General features: G+C 38.6%; 1 protein-coding gene and 1 long non-coding RNA gene across 2 annotated transcripts in view; one reads left to right on the top strand and one right to left on the bottom strand.

Moving 5' to 3' along the window:
* LOC125802252 (uncharacterized) overlaps positions 1–16874 on the top strand; it is a 302998-nt gene that overhangs the window by 65658 nt on the left and 220466 nt on the right. The gene's annotated exons all lie outside the window — the stretch shown is intronic.
* Positions 7651–16874, bottom strand: part of usp43a (ubiquitin specific peptidase 43a) — a 76981-nt gene continuing 67757 nt past the window's right edge. The window contains exons 14-15 of the mRNA XM_007257185.4: positions 16210–16368; positions 7651–15188 (exon numbers count right to left, since the gene is read on the bottom strand). Of these exons, the coding sequence (XP_007257247.3) occupies positions 14116–15188; positions 16210–16368 (1232 nt within the window). The 3' untranslated portion in view covers positions 7651–14115. The remainder of the gene's footprint in view (positions 15189–16209; positions 16369–16874) is intronic.

Raw genomic sequence — 16874 nt, 5'->3', positions numbered from 1 at the left:
TTCATTTATTTCCTATGAGTTGAGTTAGAGTAATGAAGCTTCATTTATCTCCTATGAGTTGAGTTGGAGTGATAAAGCCTCATTTATTTCTTCATTTATCGCCTTTGAGATAAGTTAGAGTGATAAAGCTCTACTGAACACCTATGAGATGTTTTAGGGTGATGAAGCTTCATAGAACCTCTATGAGTTGAGTTTGATTGATGAAGCTTAATTTATCTTCAATGAGATTAGTGATGAAGCTTAATTGAATGTCTATCATATGTGTTTGGGTGATAAAGCTCCATTGAACTCCTATGAAATGAGCTGATGAAGCTCCATTTGAGGTAATACATTTCTGAAGTCAGCATCACCGTCGTTTAGTAGAGCCATGTTTATCTCCATTCAGATCACTCCAGCCAGTGGTACGTCATATAAGGCAGTATAATGTGAAAATACTCAAAACTTATTCTTCAAAATCTATTTGAGATTTTGGAACTGAAGTTGAAGGAACTGAACCCCTGTGATTAGCATTTTGGGTTCGAAAATGCAACACAGAAAAGTGTTTTTTTGCCATGGCAACTGCCTGTCTCATGGCAACAAAGAAGCATCATCTCGGCTCCTGCTAGAACGGAATCAAAGTGGAATTTGGCATTTCTGGGATATTGCCAGAATGTTCATATCTCACAGCATTCCAGGGGTTCTTGGTCTCCAGGTGAGAGAGGGTGTCGTCGGGAAGGTTTTCATTCCTACAGGGGGGATCAGAAAAGAGCGTGGAGTGATTTCACACACAGTCACACGTCACATGTGGCTTCTGTTCAGCTCAGCTAATTGCAGGAGTGAGGCAGGCTTCATTTCATTACATCATTTCATCAAACCAGGAATCAGAAACATTGCTCGCACTGCATCATGGAATTTCCATAATTTCAAAATATGAATAAATAAACTATAAACACAGGTCAAAAATCAGTAAACTTAAAGAAGAACTGAAAAGATGAAACAATATGTTTTACTAATGTTAAAACACAGGGACGATTCCAGGATCAGAGGTTTAGGTGGTTTTAGGCTGAGCACCCAGCCAATCCAGCCACACCTTCTTCCCCCAAGTAGTATGATAATTTATATTCAAATCAGAAACACAAACTAAGATGCACTGGGGACAGGTGTGTTTTTTTTTTTCATTTAAACATCTTTTCCGCAGATAAGAAGAAGAGTGCACATATTTGCTTATTTTTTATGAAATATACCTCCCACAGCTGCATTCATTATCTGTTCTCATTTAAAAAGCTAGAAGTGCGAATAAAACTCAATATGAATTTTTCTGCTCACTGCACTTTGAGCAATGAAATACTATTATTTCTTTTTTCAACCTGATTCTTTCACCTGAACATAAATCTCCATGTCCATTATTATTTTCCAATATCCATTAAAGACTGGCTGGCAACACACACACACACACACACACACACACACACACAAACACACACACAGAATGTATCAGCAGTGGGAAATCACGTGTATAGTCATATCTTCTATTATTCTGTAACTTTAAAGCTGATGTCCCTAAGTTTTGGGATTTAGGGCCCTCTCTGGTAAGAATAGGTAATTGCACCGAGCATGAAGAAGGTTCATTTTAAACTGAGCGAGTGTGATGCGGTCTCCTTTCAAAACGGATGAATCTGATTCCAGGTTATGTTCAGTCAGAGAGAGAGAGAGAGAGAGCGCACTTAGTCAGAAACTTCACTTGAACTACACACTTTGTTCTTACTATGAGTGAATGAACTCCTGAGATCTGAGTTTCCCCTTCGGAAGTCTCTATTGCTGTACGTGTGATATTAGTACGGAAAGACGCGTGACGTGGCCAGAAAAGCGACCCGACACCCCAGTTTTTAGATGAATATATTAGGCTTAGCAGGGATGGGCGTTCCAGCACACTGGTACCATTAAACACAATATTTTGTGCTTTCTCCACTCAGAAATGCTTTTGCTTTCAGTTTAGAAACAGAATAATACAGACTGCCACTTTAATTAGCAGATACATTTACATATATGGAGATTTCAGAGCATCTCCTCACACTGGGCAATGAAGTCCCATCATGTATTTTCACCTTACTCTCTCATCTGAACCGGAACCGGCTCTTTTCTTTGGAAAAATAATCCAGTATCCACATATCCATAGCTGATTGGCTGGCCATACACAGGGGACATATCAGGAGTGGGACATCACCTATCTTATAATATCTTCTATTTTTCAGTAACATTAGTTAGCTAATGCACATCATGATACAGACAGCACTAGTCTAGCACACAGTGCAGTGGGGGATTTTGATCATGGTTAGAACTGTCTGTGCAAACAGACAAGCAACCACGGCACATGTGGCATGGCAGTGTACAGCATACAAATTCTCTCTTTTTAAAAAAAATGTCTATAAATAGGCTCAATAACCTTTTAACTCGATATAGCACAGAGAAACAGATGTGATTTTGTGACTTTACGATGATTCCACTTGACAGGATGCCCTTTTCTTAGTCTATGGAAGTGAAGCAGTAAATCAGTGGTTGATGAAGAGAAATGGCTGAGCCCTTGGCTCTATGTTTCCATAAAAAAAACGATATTTGATGTCATGTATTGATATTGTATCGCAAAAGAAATCAATATGATATATCGCAATATCTATATATTGTCCCACCCCTAATGTATACAGAGTACAGTGGTCAGTTCTTCTACCAAAGAATACTTCAAAGACGGAAAAAACTGTAAACTAGCGATAAGATCAAACATGGTGCTTCCATGTTTGAAAAGAGACAATGTGCCCAACTAGCTGCACTTCCTATGGGTTTCACAAGTGATTACATGCCCACAATGATGCCACTTATTGTGATAAATTATGAAAAGGTGATAAAGGTATAGGTTTTACAAAAGAAGTTCCCTCTATGCAACCTATGAAAGTGAGTGTGTCCTAAGGTGCTCTCTCCAATAGTGAAAATGGGATGAATGTCCTTCTAACAGAAAGGTGCCCCAGTGGATTATTTCTGCTTCATTTCATTCAATTTTATTTTTTACTTTTTATTTTTATGCCTCTGCCCTTCGGTGAACATGCGCACAAGACAAACTCATTCATACACAGCTTTTTATTAACTTCTGTAAAAACGGAGGGATGAAAAGCTGTTTGTGTGTTATTGATGTAGATGCTTTGAAAATGTTGCGTTTTCCTCATCATTATTCCCTAATGGACTCTCTCTGTGTGCGGCTACATAAAACCCACATATACACACATAAATAATAATAACTTCTGTTTATTTCTAAAGCTTATAATGGTGATGTGTGACAGCAGACCATCTGCTGTAATGCTGTGATCAAACACCTGCAGGGCTGGCAGGAGCTGGTGCTGCTTTTACAGAATATATTATTATGATTTATTTATTATTATTTATCTGTAAATGAGATTCATAACGTTCAAAATTATGTGCTGCCTTTTTGGTGTGGTGTGGCTTGAGGTGACCCTACATTTACACTTGTATAAAATTGGTAGGTGTTTCTAATAAAGTGGCCATTGAGTGAACGCACAAAAAGGTAGGGGGTTCTAATAAAGTGGCCAGTGAGTAAAAGCACAAGGAAGGGTGTTTCTAATAAAGTGGCCAGTGAGTGAAAGCACAAAAAGGTAGAGTGTTTCTAATAAAGTGGCCACTGAGTGAAAGCACAAGGAAGGGTGTTTCTAATAAAGTGGCCACTGAGTGGAAGCACAAAAAGGTAGAGTGTTTCTAATAAAGTGGCCACTGAGTGAAAGCACAAGGAAGGGTGTTTCTAATAAAGTGGCCAGTGACAGAGAGCAAAAAGTGGGGATGTTTCTAATAAAGTGGCCAGAGTGTGGAAGCACAAGATAGGGTGTTTCTAATAAATTGGCCAGTGAGTGGAAGCACAAAAATGTAGTGTGTTTCTAATAAAGTGGCCAGTTAATGGAGGCACAAGATAGGGTGTTTCTAATAAAGTGGCCAGTGACAGAGAGCAAAAAGTAGGGTGTTTCTAATAAAGTGGCCATTGTGTGGAAGCGCAAGATAGGGTGTTTCTAATAAAGTGGCCAGTGACAGAGAGCAAAAAGTAGGGTGTTTCTAATAAAGTGGCCAGTTAGTGGAGGCACAAGATAGGGTGTTTCTAATAAAGTGGCTAGTGACAAAAAAAACACAGGGTAAAGTGTTTCTAATAAAGTGGGCAGTGAGTGAAAGCAAAGGGTACATGTTTCTAATAAAGTGGCCAATGTGTGGAAGCACAATAAGGTAGGGTGTTTCTAATAAAGTGACCAGTGAGTGAAAGCATAAGGTAGGGTGTTTCTAATAAAATGGCCAGCATATGGAAGCACAAAAAGCTAGTGTGTTTCTAATAAGTTGGCCAGTGATTGGAAGCAAAAGATAGGGTGTTTCTAATAAAGTGACCAGTGAGTGGAAGCACAAAGTTAGTGTTTCTAATAAAGTGGCCAGTGATGAAAAAACACAGGGTAAAGTGTTTCTAATAAAGTGGCCAGTAAGTGGAAGCAAAGGGTAGATGTTTCTAATAAAGTGGCCAGTGAGTGGAAGCACACAAAGGTAGAGTGTTTCTAATAAAGTGGACACTGAGTGAAAGCACAAGGAAGGGTGTTTCTAATAAAGTGGCCAGTGACAGAGAGCAAAAAGTAGGATGTTTCTAATAAAGTGGCCAGTGTGTGGAAGCACAAGATAGGGTGTTTCTAATAAATTGGCCAGTGAGTGAAAGCACAAGGAAGGGTGTTTCAAATAAAGTGGCCAGTGAGTGGAAGCACAAAAATGTAGTGTGTTTCTAATAAAGTGGCCAGTTAATGGAGGCACAAGATAGGGTGTTTCTAATAAAGTGGCCAGTGACAGAGAGCAAAAAGTAGGGTGTTTCTAATAAAGTGGCCAGTGTGTGGAAGCGCAAGATAGGGTGTTTCTAATAAAGTGGCCAGTGACAGAGAGCAAAAAGTAGGGTGTTTCTAATAAAGTGGCCAGTTAGTGGAGGCACAAGATAGGGTGTTTCTAATAAAGTGTCCAGTGACAAAAAAAAAACACAGGGTAAAGTGTTTCTAATAAAGTGGCCAGTGAGTGAAAGCAAAGGGTACATGTTTCTAATAAAGTGGCCAATGTGTGGAAGCACAATAAGGTAGGGTGTTTCTAATAACGTGGCCAGTGAGTGAAAACACAAGGTATAGTGTTTCTACTAAAGTGACCAGTGAGTGAAAGCGAAAGGTAGGGTGTTTCTAATAAAATGGCCAGCATATGGAAGCACAAAAAGCTAGTGTGTTTCTAATAAATTGGCCAGTGATTGGAAGCAAAAGATAGGGTGTTTCTAATAAAGTGACCAGTGAGTGGAAGCACAAAGTTAGTGTTTCTAATAAAGTGGCCAGTGATGAAAAAACACAGGGTAAAGTGTTTCTAATAAAGTGGGCAGTGAGTGGAAGCAAAGGGTAGATGTTTCTAATAAAGTGGTCAATGAGTGGAAGCAGAAAGTAGGGTGTTTCTTATAAAGTGGCCAGTGACATAAATCACACAGTCGTGTTTGTAATAAAGTGGCCAGTGAATGGAAGCACAAAGTAAGTGTTTCTAATAAAGTGGCCACCATGTTGAGGCACAAGAGACAGTTCTTGTGAGTGGCCATCAGCAGGGGTAAGTCATCTTGAAGAAAAGCTAAATGGAACAGGAAGTATACGAGTGATGTAATTGAGAAATGAGTCAGAACAGAAGGTAAGGGGATGTGAGTGCTGTTCACTGCAGCTTTTTACACACTTCTGATGAAAAGGTGCTTCAGTTGCCTGCCCCAATTTTTTGTAATAAGAAAATGACCCCCATCCCCCTCCTTTTTGTCCATATTAGAACATTTAAGAGATCATCTTCATCTCCAGCTCTACTCAACAGCACTTTCTTCATTTTCACCTCAGTGTTAATACCTGTATTTTTACATAGATTAGTATTTTTTTTACTCGCTTTAATAACTTGTTTCCTTTCAGAAGCAGGATACAGACTTTTCTCTTTGCATGCTCTTCAAACGCCTGCGTGCTGCTGGCAGAAGAAGCTGTTCACATTTGACATTTGCTTTCAAATGTTAGGTCTTCCACTATGTTCACTATGTGGGTTGATGTTCACTACGCATATTGAGAAACACTTTACAATACATTCCTGATGTTTTGGAGATGTTTTGACCCAGATGTCAAACCCCATCAAAAACTGGTTCAAAGTGTCTCTGATTCTTCTAATAGTACATTTTTTCATGCTTAAACACATCAACTCTAACATACAGAAAGTTTCTTCACTTGCTGCCTAATACAGTGCCATAAAAACATATTTGCCCCTTACAGATTTCTTTTTTTTTATGTTATTGTTACATTTTTCAGATTATCAAACAAACTTTGATATCAGACACAGATAACCTGATTAAATACATTTTTAAATGATTGTTTTATTTATAAATATGAAAAAAAAATCCAAAACAATCTGGACCTTTGTGAAAAAGTAATTGCCCCACTCCAGCGGACCACAGTGAGAGCTATTATTCACAAATGGAGAAAATAATGAAACACTGGTGAATGTTCCCAAGATTGACAGACCTACCAAAATTGCTCCAAAAGGGCATGGAGCACGCATCCAAGAGGTCCCAAAAGAACCTAGAATAACATCTAAAAAACTTTAGGTCTCACTTTCCTCAGTTAAAGTCAGTGTTAATTATTTAATAATAAAAAAAGAGCCTGTTGCTTATGGCCCCCAAATTCTCACAAAAAACCCTAGGGTTTATGGTTATACTTAATAAAAAAATAAGGGTAATGCTTTAATATACAGCCCAAAATTTAAAGTGCAAGTTACCTTAACTTAAATGTATTGTAATATGCCTTACCTTACAGAGTAACATCTTTATGTAAACCAGCTGGTCTTATTGGTATTTGAATGTAGATGCAACTAATGAAATTAGGACAACCAGGAACATGAAAGTACATGAAAAGAGAACAAAATCAATAATTTGTAGAATAACCCTTCACCATGTTCTCTACCAGTCTCTCACACTGCCTTTGAGTGACATTATGCCACTCCTGGCTCAAACATTCGTGCAGTTCAGCTTGGTTTGTTGGCCTGTGATTATCCATTTTCCTCTTGATTATATTCCATAGGTTTCCAATAGGGTTCAGGGCTGGAGATGTTGCTGGCCATGACACAGTCTTGATCTGGTGGTCCCTTATCCAAACCTTAATTCATTTAGCCTTGTGGAACTGAGCATTGTCCTGCATTTCCCCCCCTCAGACTTGGGGGGAGTTTTCTTCCAGGATAACCTTGTGTGCAGCTCGATTCATGTGTCATTCACAAAGATGAACCTGCCCAATTCCAGCCTTGCTGAAGCATCCCCAGATCATCAGTGAAACATGATCACCCAAAAGCAGTGTGAAAGACTTGTGGAGAGCATGTCAAAATGTTGTTTCTAAATGAATATGAACTTGTCTTCTTTGCATTATTTAAGGTTTGATAGCACTGTACCTTTTTCATTATTTTGACCATTTCTCATTTTCTGCAAATTATTTAAACAATATTTTTGCCCTTTGTTCATGGCACTTTAATAGGCTTCACTCCAGGGATATATTGTGCAAATATCTTGAATAATAATAGTAATAGTAATAATTAAAATAAGGAGACGCAGAGCTGATCGTGGTTATCAATGTGTTTCTTTAATAGAGACTTACAAAAATAAAAGAATTCAGACACTGAAGGTCTTCACCAACTTATATATTACATAATCATCTCATTAGCAGAATGTGAAACACTGTGCAACAGGTACAGAGTGTTTATCAGTCCTAAACACCACATTTCAGTGTTTTACTGCTCAGAATATACTGGATTCAGCTCACATTAATAATTATGATTAATGTATTTCATCAGGCTGAACCGCAATGTTAGAGCAGAATAAATTCACTGAGACGAGCAGCACTGAGAAACACTAATATACAGCTGTGACTGATCTGGATATCGGCCTCTGTTTACAGATTCATAGACTATTTTTTTACTATAAAATCTTCTCATATATATTTACAAAGACATTAAAAATATATAAAAGTTGCATATAAAAGAACCAAATCCAACAAAACAAAAATAACTCCTTCATACGTACTCGTGAAACAAGTGCTTCATTTGGTAAACATCGATAAAGGTACTTGTGATTCAGTGTAGGCTGCAAAACATTAAGAAAAGAAAAACAAATGCCCTTCCATTCCATTCATTTGTTTCCTGACAAACAGCTACATACGCTAGGCTAACTAGTATAACAGTATCTGTGTTGCTCTTTTGTGATATTTTAGCTAATAATGCTATGCTATTTGATGTGTGGTGATAGATCCACGGCCAAACGCTGCTATTATGCACAACATCATTTCAAAGAGAGTCGTGACTCGTCATCAGCATAGGCCTCAAATTAAGACAAATTAAGTTTTCCAGTTAAAAACACATAGAACCTGACCATTACAGCAGTGAGTACAAAACACTGGCAGATCTTACAACCCATGCATTTATCCACACATCACCCAATTTACCTTTTTAAATGGCATTTTGAAATAGTTTGGTGACAAGATATACTGTGATTTTGTTCTGTGTAATCTTTAAATAAAAATGAAATCCTTTCAATTTTTTTCTAAGAATACATTTCTTTATCCTTTTACTTTTTTTTTATAAACAGCACTTTCTTTAACTAAAGGGGACTAAAGGTTTGGGCAATTATCATTTGACAGCCCAATATGGATTTCCTTTTGTTTATTTCTATAACAGTAAAACAGTATTACAATAACATTTTAAAATACCTTAAAATTGGTTTTGACCAGAAAATGTCCACACTCTGGTGAAAACATCTCTGCAGCAAGTACAAAAGGCATCAAGTCTTGTTACAGGATTAATCAGAAATCATAAAGAGGCAAAACATATATTCATTGGCATTTTTAAAGATGATTGCATAGACTGTAATAATAATAATAAAAATAATAAAAGTCATATTAATATGGCTAACAGCCAAATGCTAACAATAAGCATGATGTAATGTGATGTAAGGGAACAAATTAGAGCGCATCCCAATGGCATGCACAGTTATTTTGAATTATTTAGATGCTATTTCCTTCTTTCTGGTGTATTTTTAACAAACACCTCATTTTACCTACAAAAGTGACTTAATTCAACAACTATTTTATTGTCAGAAACAGCTCCCCTGTCAGCAGCTCTAGCTCTGTGCAGCTCTCCAGAAACACTGTCCATGTATTTACATCATCATAATCACAACCAATCTTTAACATCTCATATATATATAAACAGAAATAAGTGAATTATAGTACAGCTCTGGAAAAAAAAGGGACCACTTAAAAATTAGGAGTTTCTTTGATTTTACCAAATTGAAAACCTCTGGAATATAATAAAGAGGAAGATGGATGATCACAAGCTATCAAACCAAAATGCTAACCTAACTGCTTGAATTTACACCAGGAGTGGCATAAAGTTATCCAAAAGCAGTGTGTAAGACTGATGGAGAAGAACAAGCGATTAAAAACCAGGGTTATTCCACCAAATATTGATTTCTGAACTCAAACTTAAACTGAACTTAAAACTTTATGAATATGAATTTGTTTTCTTTGCATTATTTGAGGTCTGAAAGCTCTGAATCTTTTTTGTTATTTTTGCCATTTCTGATTTTCTGTAAATAATTGCTCTAAATAACAATATTTTATTTGGAATTTGGGAGAAAGTTTATATTATAGTAAGTTTATAGAATAAAACATTTTACTCAAACACATACCTATAAATAGCAAAATTAGAAAAACTGTGGTCAAAAAGTGGTCACTTATTTTTCCCACAGCTGTATGTGAGCACAAAAACTATTGTACAAATAAAACTAAGCTGTTTTGGATTGCCTCTAAAACTTTATGTAAAGAACGGAGAAATTCAACAGGGCTTCATACTGTTTAATGAGGGGGTCCAAACTAATAATTAAAAAAGTGATTTCAGATTTAAGTATTGGCGACCTCCATGGATAAAATTTAGTAGAGTGTGCATAAATATCCACAACACAATCAGTTTAAAAGAGTCAGTTTTTGAGTTTGATTATAATTGACACTATTATCTCATAATGCAATGCAAAACAGTATGGTAGAAGCTACTCACATCTGGAATTCTATTAGCGATTGCACTGCAATTAGGATTAGTGTACAATATATACCTTATAGTATGAGTGTGTAGTATGCAACTGGGAGCAACTAGCTTGTTAGCTAGTTATCTAGCTAGTAAACAGTAGTAATCTGACTGCGGAGCTTAGTTTCCACTTAAATTATATGCTTGTGGGTTACCAAGTTCAACTCCATTTTTTCATTCAAGTGAATCATTTTTGGCCCATTCAGCCTGACTTGGGTAATTGTGACTGCAGTTTTAATGCTAGCTAGGGCTTTACTCACTCTTAGCACCATTAGCATGATCTGACTGAGCATTTCCTTAAAAAAACAAGCATGCTGGTGGCTAATCCAGAAAATAATAAGGCCACTCTGTTGTACATGACATAAAACAACATCACTGAAATACAGATTTACTTCATTTCTTGGCATCTTTTTTTCTCTTTAAAACATTATTGCATTCAGAGTTAATGTAGGTGATTACATTAAAGCAGGTAATCTGATTAGCAAATACATGGCTTACATTGTAGCTTGTATTAGAAAGGGATATGTGATTATTGCTTTTCTAAACTGGGCACACATCTTTTCTCCGTCCACATAGCAACACACAGGACTTTACCTTCTGGGTACAACAGCTTGGATACGTCTACCCAAACACACACACACACACACACACACAAACACACACACGCTAACTTTTTTAAAAATCATTTCCTGTTACACCGGTTCCACACACATCTCTACAAAACCAACTGTCACACTGTGCACATCTAGCAGCTATAGAACTGTGCAAATACAACACTAAAAAAATAAATTAACCTGGTGGCATTTAAACATTTATGGATTAAAGCTACGAGCATCAGACAATATCATGAGGAATGAAGAGTAACACACAGTGCTGGGTAGATAACTTAAGCAATCAGGTTAAGAATTAAGAATTACATTAAATAAAAGTGAACTGATTAGTCCCATATTCCTTAAATGTTTTTCTTTATTTTTTGCGGTGGTCTCTAGTATGAATAAATGCCCTGTAAATGCCCTGTGAGCTAAGTTTTGTTTTGCTAACTCTGTTGTAAATCTACCGACTCTACTTCCATATTGTGTAGTAGGGCTGCATGATATTGGAAAAATTTGACAACGCATTTTTTTCTTTTTGGGTGATATATATCACAATATTAAACAACATCTCACGACAGAGACCGAACGGGAGCTGATTTAGCACTTTAGAGTCAGCTGAGCACCCAAAACTCGAGGAAAACAGCAAAACAACAATAATCAAGCATTTAAACCGCCTTTTCAAAGGTAAATAAGAGCGTTTTCCTGGGATTAAAAGCGTGATTCTGGCTGTAAATGGAAATATCTGCGCAAAACTGTGTGAAACTGAGGTGCACAGCTTTGGACATGCTGTCTGCGCTGCATCACGTGTCCACCGATGTGGAGGCCATGCGGTTACCTTGTGTTTACGCCCGCTACCCCTCCCCCTCGCGCTACCCCTCCCGCTTGCCCTTCTCAGCAGCAGGCAGAGACGGCGCTGCTCACTCAGAACGCTGTGTATCTACTTCTTGTGTCAAGAATCAAAACAATGCAACGTGACGTGTTTGTTTTTATTGCCTTAAGTGACATCGCACATCCCGCGATGGGAATATTGCACATGCGCACATCGCAATGACGGTGCTTAAACAATATATCATGCTATTGTGTAGTGCTGTAGGTTTAAAAACTGGTAAAAAAAATGGTAATAAATACAACCTGCTCTTTGGTGGTGTTTTCGAGGGTTAATGCAGATAGATAACACTACTGCTGGGCTGTAGAATAACTCCGGGCAGATGTATGATTCTGCTGACCAACTTCAAATCATAATCACAGTGGGAAGAACAGGTGATGTGAATGATAAGAGATGACTCATCAGATGTGGCTGTCAACAAGATAAAGATAGAGAAATTGCTACCTAGATACCTGGATACCTAGATACAGTTTAGCTCCTTTTCTCCAAAATGGGCCCAAAAATGGTCTCAGGATTTTTTGTACAATAGTGAGTCATACTGTATTTTTGTATTTCCCACATACTGCACTCCTCAGGTATTCTTAAATTGAACAGTGTGTCTGAACATGAACAAGAGGAGCCTGTCATTTAACAGCTGAGAAGAGAGCTGGCTAGCTCGCCTTTGCTTATTATCTTATCACTCCGTGACTTGGCTAGCAGTTAGGACTGGTTCAGCTTCTCAGCTGGGGGGTTACTAATGACATTCTAAAACATGCTGGGGATTGTGGTAAGCGAACATTAATGGTTTAAAAACAAACAAACAAACAAAAAGGCATTCCAGCCTAGAACTAACTTTAAATGTGTTTCACAATAGGCTGGAACACTCCCTTAATTTTCTTTTATTTACAGCTGTTGGTCAAATGTTTAGTTCTTTCATTTTAGACCAATTGTTAATCTTTTAATCGTTCTATTCTCCATAACAATTCAAAAACCATTACTTAATATTTTTTTTACAATGCTGACACTCTCTCTGTATCTCTGTAGGAGTGAGTTTAAATAGTTTAATTACTATTTATTTTTTAAATTCCCAAACAGGATTTATGCTGCATTCTTGTACAGGTAGTGTCAAAATTACGTTAAATATGAGTTTCCAACTTAGATGTTGCATTAAGACACTCTCTTAAAGTTGTAATCACTATCACTAGAGTGATATTTAGACATATACTATATACTCAAAAATCTTCACTCATCAAAATCATTGAACTCAGGTTCCAATCACTTTCGTGGCCACACGTAAGGCTGCGCAATATATCGTTTAAGCATCATCAGCACAATGTGCACATGTGCAATAGTCACATCGCAGGACAGAAAGCTTTTTGTAAAATAAAAAAATAATAAAAAATCATTCTTCAATATAATTGTACCGTAATTCTAAATGGTAACTGTGCGTCTAACCCAGATTACTTGAGGTCCATGACTACCCAGCACTGCTGATACATGTCTGCTTCCTGTGCTAAACAGTTTCGTCTCATTTAGTGAGAGGGACTTTGATATGAACTGCACCGTCACAGAAAGAGATATTCACAATATACTCAGAGTTCTGTTCTGCGTTGATCGACAGAATGGCAGGTGTTTATACATCACTATCACAACTTATTTTAGCTACAGCTGTGATTTCTGTCACCTACAACGATCAGCGCTTTGTTTTCTCCGCTCTACTAAAAACTAAAACCTTCCATCTCCAGTTTGAACAGTTTGGTTTACATAAATAGAAAGTTTGCTCTATTATTTATGCCCACTGGGCATGGTACACTTCTGGAAACTGAAAAAAATAACCCCACTTATATTCCGAACACCTTTGAGTTTTCTGGTAATTGGGGGAAAAAGAGGTAAACACAGCTGTGTCTGCTGCTCTGGAAAGCTGCCAGTTCTTATGAGGCTTTTGGATGTATTTCCTCAGTAGTGATGCTGCACCTTGTGTTTCGTATTCTGGTGGAAGTTTAGCATTACTGGTACTGCAATTAGATGTTCCCATCTTTAAATAGCAGCAACATTTTGCGAATTCTGTTTTGGTGCTAAATGTAAAAATCTATGTGAAGCTTTCTAGTATTTCTTTTTTAGTATTACATACAACCATTTAAAAGACAAGACAAGGTTTTCTAGCAACCCAAATAACCCTTTAACTGGGCGAAGACCTGTGTGCTGAATATAAATCGATCTTTGTTACTGTTAAGTTGTTTCAGTCTCCTTATTATTGAAGCCACTGCATCTTTTACAGAGCTTTACCCTGCTACCAGAGATAACAGACCACCAGCACTCTCAGCCATCTCTGCAGTGATGGGTAGAGATAAATGATACCTGTCTATCAGCAAAAAGCCTTTTACCTCAAGCAACCTTTCCCTTGAGAAAACCTTCAATCAACAGGCCCTTCAACCGGTAAGATTCTTGGTGCAAACCCAGCTACGTTTAGAGTCCCTGTGTTTGGGTCCTGTGTCAGAAGCTGGATTCAGGCACGGCTCTTCTTCGGCCCAGTGTGGAGCTGCTACTGTGACGGGTTTGTGTTCTCTGCAGTGACCCATGGGAGTACTTTTCTCCACCGGAGTTCCTCTGGACCCCAGGGGCTCCGTTCCTCTGCAGTGACATCGCTCTCTGTGGGTTCCCTCCAGTCCTGCGAGGGATGCTGGAAGAACTTTGTGAGCGTTTGATATCCACCGCTCTGCCATTGGCCAACTCATCTCCCAGCTGTGCTTTGATGCCGTTGGTTGTTCTGCTTGTATTCATGGTGTGGCTTCTGGAGGGCAGCGAGAGTCGGGATGTGCTTCGCTCCCCAGGAACGCCATCTTCTGTGAGCTCAGCTTCACAAGATCTTCGCCGGGGGTCCTTCTTTAGAAACCCACCTCTCAGGAAGGCCATGATGCCATCAGGAACCTTAGTGTCATCTACCCTGCTGCCTTCAATCTCATCCACCAGGAGCGTGTCCACTGCTGTCTTGCTTTTCCGCAAGAGTGACCCTCCTGAAGCTGGGTAGCCCAAGCTGGAGTTCCGCTGCTTTTGTGGGTTTGAGGCTCTTGCTGGATCCTGTTTAGACCTTCTACTGCTTCTTCTCGTCAAGGTGCCATCCTCCTTCTGTCCGGTTCTCTGCCCTGGCCGCTGCTGACCCTCAGCCACCCGTGGGGAGTCGTGGAGACCCTTCTGACCTTCTGGGGTTTTCTGACCTTGTGGGGTCTCCTTGATGGAAGATGTGCCTACCAGAGTAGCGATGGGGTCGTTGGTGCATCGGGGTCTCCTGCCCGACTCCAGGTACTCCACCAGCTGCACTGGGGCACTAGAGGAAGTAGTGGCAGTAGTGACAGCAGGGGCAGGAGGAGCAGCAGTGGCAGAAGGGGCAGCAGGGGCAGTAGAAGCAGCAGTGGCAGTAGGTTTGCGTTTGTCTTTGGAGCCGAAAGACCATCTAAGTGGAAACAATTTGCTTGTATGTTCCTTTGGTTTGGTGGGGCTTTTCATGCTTACGCTGCGTCCCTGCAGCCCTCGAATAAAAGGCCTCGTCTCAAAACCTCCTAATGAAACTAAAAGAGGGAGAAAAACAGGGACAGTAAATAAAAGACATCACTATTCTAGACACTCACTGGGCAATGATTACACTGTAAAAAAATCTTGTATAATTACAGTAATCAGCTGACAGTAGACAAGTCTTCATCTACATCATAAGTTTTATTAGTCAATCATTATGACTAACCATTGCTTGTTCAGGGAAGGGAAGCTTGTGTTCGTTTAGCTTAATATGGAATAAATGTCTTAAAAAGTCTCTGTTTCCATTATCTAGGAAAATTATTCCAGCACCGCATTGTTACTGGGTTGCATTTCTTAGCCAGCAGGAAGTCACACTTTGCAGTAAAGGAAATGGTAACTTGCTCTTAAGTCCTACAACACTGTGGCCAGGCCAACAAATAGTACATCGAATATAACTGATTGCCCAAAAGAAGGTATCCATGGTAGGCAAGATTATGCACTGATTTTGAGTGAGGGTTGGGGAGACACAGCCTTTATGCAAAACGAATGATGTCAGGAGCCAATAGGCAAGAAGAACTTTTGTGAACGGTACTAAGACGTAGATAAGCACTCAGGAAAAAATAAGGAACTTTTACCTCTTTACAAACAAGTGATAAACTGTTTTTAAACAAAAATAAGAGAAGGTACCACAATTTAGACACAACAGCTCTTTCATGCTTCACTAAGCAGCTAATCTCTTAGCATCCACTGCTGCAACATAACATCAGTTTGTTACAATGTATAGACAAGAGCTGATCTTTAAGTAAAATAACAGTAAAGAAAGGCTGTAGTGTGGAGCCTTGCTCATATCTGGAAATGTCACTCACATTAATGTGAGACGCATTATCTACATCAGTAATGAAGCTCCATTAAACCAAGCCTTAAAGTGAAGTTTAAATAAGGATAATGTGCTTGGCAAGATGCAAACATTTTAACGTAGAAAATGTCACTGCAATTTCAAACACTTTTCAACTCATCAACTTTGCACTTTGCACACTTTTCAACAAACTTCCGGGCTTTAAAATAAGGCCAGCTTACCCTTTTCATGCTTCAGGGCTTCATCCTTGAATATAGGCGAGTCAGGAGAGTCAGGGATGGAGGGACAGGTGGTGGAGGAGCGGGAGACCATACTGCCCCTCTTACTGTCTCCGTTCAGACGCATCAGCCAGTGTTCTGACACTGACGAACTTGTTGAACCTGCGAATATTAAGGACAATGATAAATTTATACAATAATAAAGATCAAACTAATTAAACCTCATAACTGGGTTTCACAATTAGACAGCCAGTGCGATCAGGTATGTGACTTAGGGCTTAAATTTAAGTCTCAAAATTTCTTTAAAAAAAAAAGAAGAAGAATATCTTAAAAATGCAGTGAACAGCCCAAAAAAAGTGTGTTTCAGACCACACACACTGATCCACAGCACTGACAACAGCCCCACAGCAGCTGCATAATTTTAACACAGAAGTGCTGTGAGCCTCTGCAGTGCAGAACTGTCATCATTCCAAATTCATGTACAGTGGTTTCTTCTGTTTTTGCTTTTTTATCATACTTACATTCTACAAACCTTAGTAAATATAAAAAACAGTTTTTATTTATTTACACAAAAATCAATCCGAACCAACATGGCCCTGTGTGAAAAAGTATTTTCCCTATAAACCTATTAACTTGGTTCTGCCACCCTTAGCAGCAACAACTGCAAT

The sequence above is a fragment of the Astyanax mexicanus genome, chromosome 5 (assembly GCF_023375975.1).
Source record: "Astyanax mexicanus isolate ESR-SI-001 chromosome 5, AstMex3_surface, whole genome shotgun sequence".
Classification (NCBI taxonomy): domain Eukaryota; kingdom Metazoa; phylum Chordata; class Actinopteri; order Characiformes; family Acestrorhamphidae; genus Astyanax; species Astyanax mexicanus.
The sequence above is the reverse complement of the archived record's forward strand: the minus strand, read 5'-3'. Positions and strand labels throughout refer to the sequence as shown.